This window comes from Rhinolophus sinicus, chromosome 13, assembly GCF_057876585.1.
Source record: "Rhinolophus sinicus isolate RSI-liver-muscle chromosome 13, RSI-T2T, whole genome shotgun sequence".
NCBI classification, from domain to species: Eukaryota; Metazoa; Chordata; class Mammalia; order Chiroptera; family Rhinolophidae; genus Rhinolophus; species Rhinolophus sinicus.
Window position 1 is genome coordinate 12,102,999 of NC_142513.1, and position 14,600 is coordinate 12,117,598.

The 14,600-nt window shown below is 44.9% G+C and overlaps 1 protein-coding gene across 2 annotated transcripts; it reads right to left on the reverse strand.

Annotated features, from left to right (window-relative positions):
- Positions 1–640: 640 nt before the first annotated feature.
- Positions 641–14,418, reverse strand: ZSWIM3 (zinc finger SWIM-type containing 3). 2 transcript variants are annotated; one of them, XM_019749685.3, is made up of 2 exons: positions 14,199–14,418; positions 641–2,722 (listed from the first exon to the last, which is right to left on the reverse strand). In XM_019749685.3, exons 1-2 carry the CDS (start codon positions 14,270–14,272, stop codon positions 787–789), a joined length of 2,010 nt encoding a protein of 669 aa, XP_019605244.3. In that variant the 5' UTR covers positions 14,273–14,418; the 3' UTR covers positions 641–786. The 2 variants fall into 2 exon arrangements, with proteins under 2 accessions (XP_019605244.3, XP_019605243.3); XM_019749684.3 differs by having other exon boundaries at positions 14,118–14,418.
- Between the last annotated feature and the right edge of the window lie 182 nt (positions 14,419–14,600).

Here is a 14,600-nt window from a genome sequence, read left to right on the forward strand (position 1 = left end):
CTTGTAAAACTCCATACCCCTCTTACTCGGAGAGGTCATGGTCTTTTTTAACCTGACCTCCCGCAGCTCAAACATGCCAAATAAATTCTAAAGGACCAATTTTGGTCTCCTGCGACTCATTCCTCCGGCCCTGCCTAACGCTGCTAGAATACGAGGCAGCCTAAAATCAATGTTGACAGCTTGGTTGGTAGGAAGAGGACGAAGTAAGTGGTGGATTGTTAAATCCTTGAATTCGAGGCATCAGGTTTCATTTTCCTTCACAACCCCCATTAGATTCCTTTCCTGTTCAAGCAACACATATTTCCCTTGCTTTTTTAAAATTTTATTTAAAAAAATCTTTATTAAATATGAATAAAAATAGAAACAAATAACAGATTCTTTGTAAACAGCCAAGGATCACCCTCCTTCCCTTTGTCCCTGAAAAGAGGCCCTTTTACCAGGTCCCCTGTGTCTCACCCCATCCCGGGGCAGGGGTTCATCTCTGTAAAATGAGTAAGATCTGATTTCAGGGGTTGGGGAAGAAAAAGGAATGACCTTTCAACATGGAGACAACTTTGGCCTTGAACAATGAATGAGGCTCCAGGAATGCCTAAGGTAGGGCAGACAAGGGCGGGTTCAAAGGACTGTCACACAGTGGGGCTCCCCTGCCCCTATTGCAACAATCTTCCTAGCCCTACCTAGGAAGACACTGGTTAAAATGCTGACCCCTGGCATGTCCCGCCCACGGTGAGTGCTCAGACTTCCAGGCAGAGGGCTTTGTGGTCCAATGCGCCCAGTGCATGTGCTTCAATCATGAATCGTGGCTCCAGCAAGAGGGAGTCCGTCCCTTTCCTCCTGTTTTCCCCAGAGAAAAGGGAGGCGGCCCACATCCCTGAAGTCCCCTGGCTGCTGAGTGGGCTCAGGTGGCTGGTGCGGGTCAGCCCAGATGTCCACAATCTTGCGCAGGGTGGAAAAGCGCTCCTCCAGCTCTGCACCCTCACTTTGCATTAGCAGGTTTGCTAGCTCCCTGCTTAGGTCCTGAATCATGTCGTTCTGTCCCTGCTTCCCAGGCTGGCCTGTGTTTGGGACCACAACAGGGTCCCGGAGCTCCCCAGTGGGCCCCAGGAGGTGCTGGTACCTCTTTTGCCACCGGCGGCACACCATGGTTTCACCCACAGGCTTCTGGCTGGTGTGCAGCAGGGCCAAAATGTGCCGGCACGGCAGGTGGTACCACTGTTGAAAGGAACAGCTGCAGCTACAGCCATCTTTGCTAACCTGGTGAGAGTCCTCCAGCAGCTGAACGTCCACTGAGGAGCCAGCCATGTCCACCAGGTGGGTAGAGTTCTGCACCACCTCCCACTCATTGTAGCACAGCTTATAGGCCAGTTCGGAGCCACTCTGGTGCAAGGTGTCTAGCATGCCACCCTGGGAGGGCTGCACCTGTGGCTGCTGCTGCTGCTCCATCTGCTGTGCGTATGGCTCTGTGTCTTTCACAGCGAGCCTGGTGAAGCTCCCTCCACAGATTCCAAAAGCCTTCTTGGACTTTGGCGGCGTGCTTGCTGGCCGGGCTCGCTTTAACTTGGGAGGAGCTGTGGGCAAGTTCTTCACGCCTTTGCTATTAAAGAAGTCGATATAATCCACAAAGCGGAGGATACAGTCCAGCAGAGACTGCTGTTCCCGAAAGAGGCTTGACACCTTGCTGGTGACGATGTCTAGGCTGTCCATGTAGGTGTTACATGCGTGCAGGCCCTTCCTGACGTGCATGTACCACAGCAGCTCACAGGAGAACCAGTGGGCCTGCAGGAAGCTGAAGAGTTCCTCGTCTAGTAGGACTTGGGACAGCTGACAGAGATTTTGCAGGCTGGCCTCAGATGTGACAAACACAGCCTCCCGCAGGGCTTCCTTCATGAGATTTTTAAAGGACAGAGTTGCTGAACTACGCTGCAACTTCTTCTCCAAGAGCCGGGTCGTATGGTAGATGGAAAGGAGAATGCGGGCAGCAGGAAAGATCTCCTGCAGGACGGCTCGATGGGGGAAGGATGGGTCCACAAAGACCACCTTGACCTTGGGCCAGTCTGAGTTGAACTCTGTAAAGATACTCAGCATCTTGGCCACAGACGTGGCTGTCTCGGCCTTGAGCACAGCAAAGTGTACCACTCGACCCTCTCGTTCCTTGTTCTCCACCAGGAAAGCATAGAGGATGTGGCCCTGGGCGTTCTCCACCCGGTGCAGCAAGAGGTTTTCTGGGAAGCGGATGAACAGGTTGCTCATCTTGCTGCTCTGGAAGCTGAGCCGGTCCAGGTCTTGGCTGTTGCCTACACTGAGTGAGGCCATGGAACCCTCGTCCACCTTAAGAAAGTTCTTCATCACTTTTGCTATCTTGGCCAGGTCCGAAGCAGTGATACCTTCTTGCTCTGCCTTTGAGGCTGCTTGGACCTGATCTAAGCAAAACGATGGTTCAACCGGGGACTTGTCAACCCCGTTGGACTCTTTCTTGAATGTGGGCTGCACAGGCTGGGGTTTCTGTAGGCAAATTGTCTTTTGAGGTTTGTCATCGGTGTCTCCCCTAGGACCTGCGGTTTTGGCATCCATGTGTATATGCTGGGTGTTGAGTTCACTGATAAATAGTCTATCCAGTTTCTCATTGTACTGCAGGAGCAGGTATGCTGGGCACAGGTCCGCCTCTGGTGTTCTCTTCCTGTTTGACTGGGTCCGAATACAGACAAATTTCACCTGCACATATCTAGGGAAGGTAGAGGTGACAATGAGAAAGGTGCTGACCACCCCCTTTCTCTTCTAAGACAAGGCTTGTAGGGACTTACAGTGGCTGATCGATTTCCTGGAGGCACAGTGCAGTGTAGGCTGGAGGGAAGGAAGGCTTACATTCATTCTCCAGTCCCAGGGTATTCGGCTTTTTCTTCCAGACCCTAACTCACTGAAACCCCCTTTATTTTCACCTATAGCAGTTACAAGCCTCAACTCCTTTCATTCACCCTCTGCTGCCCATCTCTAGCTGCCAACAATTCAATCTAAGGCAAGACACAAGGGAAAACAGACATAAGGCAGCCGCAGAGTGCCTAGCTGGTTACTTCCTGTTTAAAATGTCCCCTTCATTCCTGCCTTTTGGGAGCCACTGCTTCCTCCACAGCAAAGATAAAAGCAGCTCTCAGAGATAAGGTTGTGTCTGGGCCTCCTCTCTAAAAGGGAAGATCTCTGTTCATCTTTCATTTAAAGAAAAATGTCCACATCCTAAGAGATTTTGAGAACCCCTGGCCTAGAAGATCTTTAGGGTCCCTGCCGGCTTTTGCCATTACAGCCACAAAGTGATGATTCAAAGGAGGAGGGAATTCAATTGAATATCTGCTCTTTTTCTCTTTCTATCCCCATTCAACCCAGGCTTCAAGGCCCCAGTCAGGTGCTGCCTTCTCCAGGAAGCTTTTGTGGATGCCCTCAAGCCACAGTAATTGCTCTTTTCTCTGAATTCTTAGCATTTATTTAAAAGAAAAGGCTTAGCAGATTATCTGGAAAGCAATAGTCCTAGAGGTTAGACAGTGGGGTGCTGGAGGCTGAATGCTGGATTTGAATCCAGGCTCCACCACTCAGAAGCTGTTTGACCTTTGGCAAGTCATGTCACCTCTCTGTGTACAGTTTCCTCCTCATTAAATGAAACGACCTTATTAGGGTTGTTATGAGAATTAAATAAGCCACAGACATAATATTAAACCCAGAGCCTGGTTCGGTCTTTTATTTATTCTAAGTAAAAGCCAGCTACAGTTATCATAGCTCCTATGCCTGCGACATTCTCTTGGGTGTTTAGGCAGTACATTCCCCATTGGATGGGAGCTGTCTTCAAGTGGCAAGACGGAGTTATTCCTCAGTGTATTTCAAGCACCTAACACAATGCTATTCCTTTAGCAGATCCTTGTCAACGATCTATTGCAAGAGTGACTCATGGACCACTGGTGGGTGAAACTGTCACGTCCCTTCCTCCTCAGGGAGTGTCCTAGCCCAAAGTCCAGAGAAGAGACAAAATATCTCAGCCCCTGACATGACATGACATAGCCTGGGCACCTTACCAACCCCTTTCCAAACACCCTAATCCAGCTGATCCTGTTTGCTCACCCTGTGGGGCAAGCTTAGAAAAACAGGATATGCCAGGACCACAGGGTGGAGGGGCCCAAGGCTGAAAAGCCTGCTCGTGTTGTGTGCACAATGCTGGGGCGGCAACATCATCCCCAGCCTGGAAGGGCCTGGAGCAGCTGCGTAGTGGCAAGGCCAGGGAGGAGTGGCTGCAGTGTGGCCTCTGCCTGCATCTCCAGCCACTTTTCTACCCCCTCACCATCTTGTGTTTTTATGCCCTAGAAAGACAAACTATCTACAGCTGTGTCTTTGTTCACATTTGTCTCTCGGTGTGGAATGCCCTTCCCACCTGCCTTTATCTCAGACCTTACTCATTCTTCAGGACAATGAGCAACCACCACCTTCTCTAGGGGAACTTCCACAAGCCTGCAGATTGGGCCCTACCCTTCTGCTGGCTTCACGTCTTAGCATGACTCTAGCTCATCAAATTATGTTGACTTTATGTGCTCTTAGCATATGCTTGTAAAGCTAGTCGAAAGAAAAGATACTGGCGAATGCCAATCATAACACTCTCTTTCTGCTTTTCTCGGTTCCATTAACGACTGCGCCTCCCAGGATGGAAACTGCGATCTTCTTAATTCCTCTTTCTCCACGTCTATATCCAATAGGTTAGCAAGTCTTTTAAATTCTTTCCTACCACTACTACATGTAGTAAGGATTGTTATACGCCAGGCTACATGTTAGTCCCTCACATGAAAAGGGTTCTAGCATCCACATTTTACAGATGGGGAAACAGGCTTAAAGGGGTTTTCAAGGATGAGAATCGGGGATTTAATCCTCCAGTTAAAACCGAAGGCTCTGGGATTTGAACTAAGCCTGCTTGGCTAAAGTCTGCGTGGTTAACCAATATGCTGACTGTCTTCTTTCAAAATATTTCTCCTTTCTCTGGATTCTCCTTTTATCCTCCTTAACTTGACCCTCAACACATTGGTCGTTCAGGTTCAATAAGCTCCATAAAGATCTCTAAACATACTGTCCTTGCTGGCATCATGCTTTTCAAACTGAATGAGTACTCGGTTGAAACATGTTCTTGTTCTGCCTGCTACCTTTAATCTTTGTTATCGAGATATAACTCACATACAGTGAAATATACATTCTTTTGTAAGAATTCTTTGAGCACTGTAGTTATTTTAACCTATACTTCTGTCTGTCTCCCAGGTTAAAGCATAGACTCCCTTCAAGGATAGGGTTTTATACAGTTATCCCTCTGTATCTCCAGGGGATTGACAGGTTCCAGGAACCCCAAGAACACCAAAATTTGCAGATGCCCAAATCCCTTATATAAAATGGCGTCATATTTGCACATAAACTATGTACATCCTCCTGTATACTTGAATTCATCTCTAGATTACTTAGAATGTAATAGAATGTAAATGCTATGCAAAGAGTTGTTACACTACATTGTTTAGGGAACAACGACAAGAAAAAAAAGTCTGTACATGTTCAGTGTAGACACAACCATCAACCCTCATAGGCCTAACTACATAGCACATGTCAACAACAACGTAACTTTTTCTTTTTTTTCAAATATTTTCGATCTGTGGTTGGTTGAATCCATGGATACAGAACCCGCAGATACAGGGCTGACTGCACTTTTCTGAATCTTCCTTAGTGCTTATATCTAAGAGAGCTCAACTAGGATCTGGAGAAAGGGAGTCAGCCAGTCTTGCTTCCTTCTCATCTACCCTGTAGCTGTTTGGATTCCCCTAAGTGTGCCCCCCAGTGCCTGGTACTGTACCAGGCACAGACTAGGTACCCTAAACACACATAGTGAGTGAACATTCCTGAGTGACTGTATGACACAGAAAGTTTTCCTATAACAAGAAGTATACTAGGAATGTCACTGGGAGAGTTCTGTCAGATGACCTGGCTTCTAGTCCTAGCACAACTACTCTTCCCGTAACCTTGGAAAAGTCCTTTGTTTAATTTCAAACATTTTCTAAACCCTACTATGTACCAAACACTAGACTCATTGCTCTGAAGGCTAGAGACACAAATTAGATAGTCTCTATGCTCAGTCTAGTGAACAGAGAGATTACTAAATAGATGGCCAGGAAAGTCAAGATTAAGTGAATGATTAAACAGAGGTACAAGTGATATACTTATAACTGAATAGCATTCACTCTGACTATGGGACTTGGAATAGATTAAAGTTTTTTATTCATTTTACGTAAGATTTGTGTCCTTGTGGGTAAACTGCCCCTTGAGCAACAGGATTTTTATAGGCAGAGTAAAGCCATTTTAGACACTATAACTTGAGTTAGGAATAAGACTCAGTCAGAAGATCTGATTTAAATTCCAGCTTTACCACTTAGTTGTGTGACCTTGGATAAGTCACTTCACTTCCTCTAAGCCTCCAATTCCTAATCTACGAATATGAAGATAACAAGAGTGCTGGTCTATGGATAATTAGTACCTGATCCAAGAATAATCAGTACCACTAAAAACGAATTCATTCCAAAAGCTGCTGACCCCACATCCCTTAGCCCCCTTCTCCCTAACAGAAGGCCAACTCTATTCAGGTTGCCATTCCTCTCCCACATGGCTAAGTGCTTCAGACCTAGTCTAAGCCAACTACGGTAATCTCATTACGAATGGGCATGGAGACGGCCCAATTCTGGGCAAAGAAGCATGACGGGAAATCTGCAAGAAACCAAGGAAGGCTTTTTCTTCTGGATGTGACTCCTGCATTTGTGCCATGTGGGAAGCCATCCTCAGGGCAAAGCTGAGACCCGAGGATAGCAGTGTGGAAAGAAGCAAAAAGCCTTGGCCACTGAAACAATCACCTTCAAAAGCCCACCTCTGGGTTTCTAAGAAATAAGGCATTCTGAGTCATGGTTTTTTTCAGTAAATTGCAGCCAAAAACATCTCCAGAAACAACATATCATAGTAAATAGTGGAAAAAAAGATTTGAGTGGAACTTTATGTTAAAAAATGAGACTAAAATTATGAAATTTAACAAAATGTAAGTTATAATGGTGAGTGTATGCCAATTCTTAGAATAATCAAAGAATGACTTAACGCGTCAACAGTTTTTTTTTTTTCCTGGTATATATTTTCCCCAAACACTATGATACTTTTTATTTCCTGTTTCCCTTTTGCAACATATAAAGATCAGTTTTACCAAAATATTCCTGGGTTTCATCACGTTTCCCAAGAGCCTAATTTAATTTTTGTTATGCAAATCCTTGGCTTTTCATATCATATCATCATCCTTATTGATTTCTCTTCCTCATTTGTTAACTGGTGTGAGGCTGCCGGTGATATAAGGAGTTCTGTATCATTACTTTCAGGACTTCACCAAGTCCTACAGCTCTTGGGCAATGTGTAATTTCAGTTTGCAATTAGTTTTATTTGCATTGTATTATCTTGATATTTACCACATCTGTTCATTAGCCAGAAACTGACTACCAAAGGTGTTGATGGGACTTGTATGGATAAGCAGGAAGGAATGATTACATCGTGACTCATTTTATCAGAGGCCAGTGCATTTGCAAGATTTTTATGATATTTACTTTCCTATCCAGCCTTGTGACTATGAAGACATGGAAAATGAAAACCCAGATAACGGGGCTTAGTTCAAAGGGTGTGATGAGGATTAAAGAAAACAATGCCTGTAAAGTTCTTAGCAGAGTGTCTGGAATGCATTCCAAAGAAGTGTTTTTAATAGGTTGCTATTAAACTGAGCCGCCACGGACAGACACATCAGAATACTTCATGGACTGTTTGAAGCATATCAATCCCCAAAAAGACGTAACAAGAAACCCCACAACAGCCATATATAAAAATATGGGGAGGGAAACTGGGTACAAAATCACAGAATCTTTCCATTGACTGAGACTTTTGGTCATTTAGTGGTAACCACCACAGCACATTTCTTTGGCTCTTAAAATACCTATTACTTTCTGTCATGTACCACAGTTACGACTTAGGCAAATATTTACTGAGCACTATGTTTCTGCCACTATGTATTTTTTAATTTAATCACCACGTCCTCTTCATTTGACAGAAGAATAAACTGTGTGGCAAAGATTAAGTCTTGCCCAAAGTCCGGGGTAATGCCTGTCTTTCTGACTTCAAAGCTCTCACCTTTAACCATTAAGCCAGCTTTTCCTGAGCTTCAAGGAATCACAAACCACCTTTTACATAACTGACCATATAACATTTGCTTTATTATTTTCAAATGGTTTTTTTTAAATCAGCTCACTTTATTTAATAAGGATCTTTATGTTTCAATATTAACATAAACACTTACTATTAAAATGATCTCACCTGTCCACCAGTAGTATGCATAACTAGTTCTGCTAAATTATGTCCTAAAAACATTCCCCCCACCCACCCCCCAGTCCCACAAGAGAAGCACTAATCCCACACATTCATACACCGCACATACTCAAAAAGCCCAACACTGTGTGCTTTGCACAGAGCCAGTTCCAATAAATGATCCAAGAATATTCTTTACAACATCCCAACAGGCAGTCAACCCATCTCTGCTAAAGGCCTGGGCTGCTCATGAATTCACTTCCTCATAAGCTAGCTCACTCCACTGCTGTCCTCAAACGCAGAGACCACAATTTACTCATCTTTGTAACCCAGCTCAGTGCCTGGCGATAAACATTTTACCTCTTACTAGACGTCTGTTGAATGAATAAAGGAACAAGTGGACTTAAAAAGCTGGTACAGCTCAGTGGTTAAGTAGGGCAGTGAACAGCTCTGGCGACAAACAGGCTGGGTCTGACCTTGAGCTCTAACACCCAGGTGCTGTCTTAATAGTTTCTTGAAATTATACCCTCTTCCCTGCTCCAACATGCCCCCCTCCTTTCTGCCCATTCCCATTTTTCTTGGCTGTAACTGTACCAAATTCAGACGTCCCTGGCTCACACGCGGTGATTTGGAAGGTGAGGGTGCTTTTTGTTCTAGGTTCTCTTACAATTTTCCTCATCTGAGTCTTGGCGACCTCAGTCCCTGCTCCTGGCCTGCCCTTTACTGTATCTATCCTGTCTCCTGCCTTTTGCTCAACCATGTAGAACTTGGAAACTCTGAGCCTTAAGGTAAAGCAGAGGTAGAAACTATTAGTGCGTTAGCATTTAACTTTTCTTGGATGTTTTCCATCTGCATAATATTATTAGAATAGCAGTTACTACTTGCGGAATATTTTCTGTGTATTAGGCACTGTGGTAAGCACTTTACATATATTAACTCATAACAGGAATAACAAAACCTACCTTTGATGAGGTTATTCAGAGGACCAACTCAAAGAATGAAGGTCAATGTGCTTTATAAACTACTGCTGCAGAATGCCAGGGACAGAATGCCAGGGACGGACGGCCTTTTTTATTTCTAATCTGCAGCCTGCACTGGTATCAAGTGTCACCAGCACCCCACCCTACCCACAAGATTAAGGTTCCCTGTCATTCCCCACCCAGCCGTCCAGACTTTTCCTTGGGAGCTCTCACTACGATTTTAAGGAAATAATTATTTCTGTAATTAAAGTTTAATATTTGTCTCCCTGACTGGAGGGGAAGCTCCATGAGGGCAGGGACCCGACTGATCTTTTTCAACACTGTATCTCCGGACAGTAGCATGGAGTAAGTTTTCAGTTAACAATTGTTAAAATCATGACTTAAATTGCCCATACAATGAAATAGGGATATGGAATAATCTCCAAAATACAGTGATAACTGAGAAAAGCCAAATGCAGAATGACATGTATAAACAGTACGTAGCCACTGTTAAAAAGAAAAAAGATGCGTACACATATACAAGACATGCTTGTTCAGGCTCAGTGTATCTCAGGAAGGTAACAGCAGTTGCCTCTAGATAACACAGTGGAAAGGACACTAACTTCTAGACTCTTTGGTACAGTGTCAAATTTTGTTTTTAATTAAATGACTATATTAACCACTCAAAAACAAATTCATTTTTCATATTGTTCAACCTTCAAAAATAAAAATAAATGAAACTAACCCCAACCTTCTCATCTGTTATCCGAGTCCCACCAGTTTGCTTTTCCGCTGCTCCAGTATAAATCTTCCTTCTTGCTAAGCACGTCTCCTCACTGCCTTAAGTACAGAGGGTGCCAAAAAAATGTATACACATTTTAAGAAAGGAAAAAGCTGTATTAAAATTGTGATAATATACACCGATAACAAAAGATGAATACAAGTCACGTTTGACTTCTGCAATTACAAGAGGTGCTCAAAGTGGTTACCATCAGCGTCGATACACTTCTTTTTTTTTTCTTTTTTTTTTTTTAAGGAAGGACAGCTCACAGTGGTCCATGTGGGGAACGAACCAGCACCACGCTCTAACCAACTGAGCTAACCGGCCACCCCTAGACACTTCTGATTACGGTGAACTACTGCTTGAGCATAGATAGCATCTCTTAAAATGTGTATACAGGGGCTGGCCCTCAGGCGGTTGGAGCTCCGTGGTCCTAACTCCAAAAGCTGCTGGTTCGATTCCCACATGGGCCAGTGGGCTCTCAACCACAAGGTTGCCAGTTCAACTCCTCGAGTCCTGCAAGGGATGGTGGGCTCCGCCCCCTGCAACTAAGATTGAACACAGCACCTCAGCTGAGCTCCTGGATGGCTCAGTTGGTTGGAGCGCGTCCTCTCAACTACAAGGTAGTGGGTTCGACTCCCGCAAGGGATGGTGGGCTGCACCTCCTGCAACTAAGAACGGCGACTGGACCTGGAGCTGAGTTGTGCCCTCCACAACTAAGATTGAAAGGACAACAACTTGACTTGGTAAAAAGGCCTGGAAGTACACACTGTTCCCCAATAAAGTCCTGTTCCCTTTCCCCAATAAAATCTTAAAAAATAATAAAAAAAAAAAACTTAAAAAAAGATGTGTATACATTTTCTTTGGCATCCCAAGTACATGCTGTTAACATCTGTACTAACTCACACCTTTTCCCCCTCCAGGACGTTAATCCTCCTGTGGTAGGCAAAACGGTCCCCCAAAGATGTCTACTTCCTGATCTGTAGAACCTGTGAATAGGATAGGTTACATGGCAAAAGGGAATTAGGATTGCAGATGGCATTAAGGTTGCTAATTAGCTGATTTATTTTAAAGGGAAATTATCCTAGATTTCCAGGGTGGGTCCAATACAATCACAGGGTCCTAAAAGTAGAAGAAGGTGGCAGACAAAGGGAGCCAGAGGGAGAGAGAGATGGGAGGACAGAAACAGGTGAGAGTGATGTGAGGACTGAACCAGCCATTGCTGGCTTTGAAGATGGACGATGGGGACATAAGCCAAGCAGTGAGGGCGTAACCAACTGCACGCAAACTTCCATTTGTTTAGCACGCCTTCTGCTTTAATCCACGCTAGTTTTGCTCAGCCTGAGAGAACTACGAAACCCTTGCATTTTGTCCCCAGATTCTCCTATATGTACATATACGTACTGTATGTCCACTCCTTTTAATCATTGAGCCCTTAGGACATTAGCTTCTGGTCAACATCAAACTCATTTAAGAATAAAGCATCAGGTCTATTAACCATGACTAGGATATAATAACTAAACCTCAAACAATGAATGAGGTTTTAATGAAACAAAGCTTACACCGTGTGGCCTCAGTTTGTTTCAACTTCGGATTCATGAAAGTGATGGCCCCACGGACCGTATCCCCTGGAACCCAGATGGAACAATGCCATGACTGACACGAGGACCTGCCTTAGCCTCGACCAATCAGTAGCGTCCTTAGCCCCAACTCCCATAGTGTAACTCTGGTTAATGATTTTCCCCTTATATAACCTAGCCACTAGAGGCCGTTGGGGAGCCAGATTTTTGAGCTCAATAGATCACCTATGTCTCTGGACTCGGAGCCAACTCCTTAAATAAACCTTTACTTTCTTTGCTGCAAACTCCTGCTTGTATTTTCTTTTGGCACGGACGTGTCCAAGCAAGCGGACCCCTTTTGAGTCTGTGGTCACAAGGGCAGACTCTAGAAGTTGGAAAAGACAAGGAAACGGAGTTTCCTCTAGAGACTCCAGAAAGGAGTGCAGCCCTGCTGATATCTAGATTTTAGTGAGACCTGTGTTTGACTTCTAACCTACAGAGCCGTCAGATAATAAATTTGTGTATAAACCACTACATTTGTGGTGATGTTAGAGCAGCAAATAGAAAGCTGATTTTTCTCCCTTGTGAGTCCCTATACCTATTTCCCTGCATCACATGTTTAGCACTTGATGACTCATTCATTCAACAATTACTTAATGCCTGCTATACACCAAGCTCTGTGCTAGACCTGGGGATGGTCGGTCACCTGGAGGGTGTTTAGGTGCAAGTGTGAGGCATTTGGACTTGATCCTATGCAAGTAGCACTGTGCTAATCAGTGAGAATAACGGGAAACCAGAGTCCCTCGTGGGAAGAGCTCAGCCAACCCACGGCAACCTCTGCAAACTGTAGTCCAAAACAATATGCTGTAACAGGAGTAACAGGTGCTGTGACAGCTGTAACAGGCGCTTCAGAACACAGAAGAGCATCTAATCTAATCTTCCGGGAATTAAAGCCTTCCTGGAAAATGTGCTGAAATCTGAAGGAAAAGGAATTAATTAGCTAAAACAGAGTTTCCCAAATGACTAAGAGATCTAAAATGACCGCAGCGTGCACAAGAATATTTAAGTTATTTATAAATATATACCATTTGGGAACCACTATCCTGTTACTTCTTACATATTATTGCTTGGATTGGGTCTAAAACAGGTTCCTTTGACTATCAAACTAAATTTCAAAATGTTAAATAAATTGTAGTACAGGATATGCAGTACAGAGATGACAGTATACAAATGACTGACATTTGAGGAAAAGTGAGCTAGAATATGTGGATGGGCAAGGTTATTCTAACCAGCGGACATGGTAAGTGTAAGGCCCAGGACGCTGTGGGGTTAGGACACGGGCTGAGTGTAGAGTAGACCTGATATGGATGGACACACAATGCAAGATGGAGAGGTCAAAAGGGTCAGATGGTCTGTTGAGCCAGGTTAACCGGCTTTGACTTCATTCATCCTGAAGGCCATGGGAGGCTACTTTATTGATCTGACATAGACTGTATGCATCCCGAGAGCAGGACATTTTTTATATTAATCTCACTGCTTAGAAAGATGCTACTGGCATAGGATAAAGTCTCAACACCTCACAATGGTACCTAAAGACCATTCAGGTAGACTACAACTGACTTCATCTCCTGCCAAGCATGGCATCCCAGTTTTTCAAACATGCCACCTTCTTTCACATATCTGTACCTTTGCTCCATAGCTCCGTCTGCACAGTTCCTTCTGGTCAAACTCCTTCATGCTACTTGATAATTAACCACTAAACTTATACTCTAGCCCTTTGTTTCATTCACGACCGAGTAGAAACCATTACTTCCAGCATGAAGCCTTTCTCTGCTTCCCTTATCTTAGCCTCTAAGCCTGTTTTCTCATCTGCCAAATAGGAAAAATAACATTTAGCTATAATTCTCAATATAGCCCCATGGGGTAAAGCATGCACAGATGAGAGAAGGCTGCCTAGGACACAGAAAGTGTTTGAAAAACGGCTGTTTATCTCAGGAGCTCAAGAACTATTTACAAAACGAATAATTGAATGAATGAATGAATGAATGAATGAACTAACCAACAACTGACTGCTGTTACTGCTTTGTAGAGAGGAGACCGATGAAGGAAATGATCGCCAAGGCATTTTTATCATTGGTGAAGGCCGTATTTTGTGTCTGGGATGGTGCTCAGAAAATGGGACAAACTTAAGTTATGAATTCCAGAAAAGCAGTGAATGAATGTGAGTGAGTGAAGGTGAAGTGGGTGGTCAAAAATGGATGCCTGTGGAGGTTTTGCTCTCTTTTCACCAGGCACCCCGAAGGTGCTCAATGAGTGCCTGTTGAAGGCTCCACAGAAACGAGGACCCAAATGCACTCCCTCCTCCTCCAGGCCGCCCTCCTGGGGAGTGTGCAGCCTCCTCTCCACCCCCCTTCCCCGCCCCCACCCCGCCCTTACAGGATGTCCTCGCGGATGGAGGTGCCATGGTTGAGGTTGTGGAAGCGGACGGAGACGCGGTCCCTGAGAATGAAGGAGCACCTGTTCTCCTTTTTGTAGGCGCTGAAACACTTCTTGAAGTCCTCGTAGGTCTTGAAACAGCTGCCCAGCTCCATGGCTGCCCCCTCAGCCCACACCAGGGGCTGGCCCCAAGATGAACACCAAGGGTCAGAGGTCACAGTCAGGGTCTACAGGCTGGCTTGGGCCCAGGATGCCTTCAGGGTCGGCCCCAATTAGGTGGCTTGCTATGGAGCTCGGAAGGAAACCTACACCTAAGTGGGCTAAAGGGACTAGGGGCGGCTTTGCAATCTGACAGGGGAAATGAAATTCATCCCTTATTACCCAGTGCCGGGGATCCGCCCCCTCATGGTCACATCCAATCACACACGGGATTCTCAGACTGGCACTCATTCTCTCTAATCGTTAGAGAAAGATAGCCACACT

What these genes read in the sequence shown, in the direction of transcription:
- ZSWIM3 (XM_019749684.3), bottom strand. Translation starts at nt 14,272, where the DNA reads ATGGAGCTGGGCAGCTGTTTCAAGACCTACGAGGACTTCAAGAAGTGT. An exon ending in TCCATCCGCGAGGACATCCT is followed by an intron (nt 2,723 to 14,117) that starts GTAAGGGCGGGG and finishes TACCTTCCCTAG; the next exon opens with ATATGTGCAGGTGAAATTTG.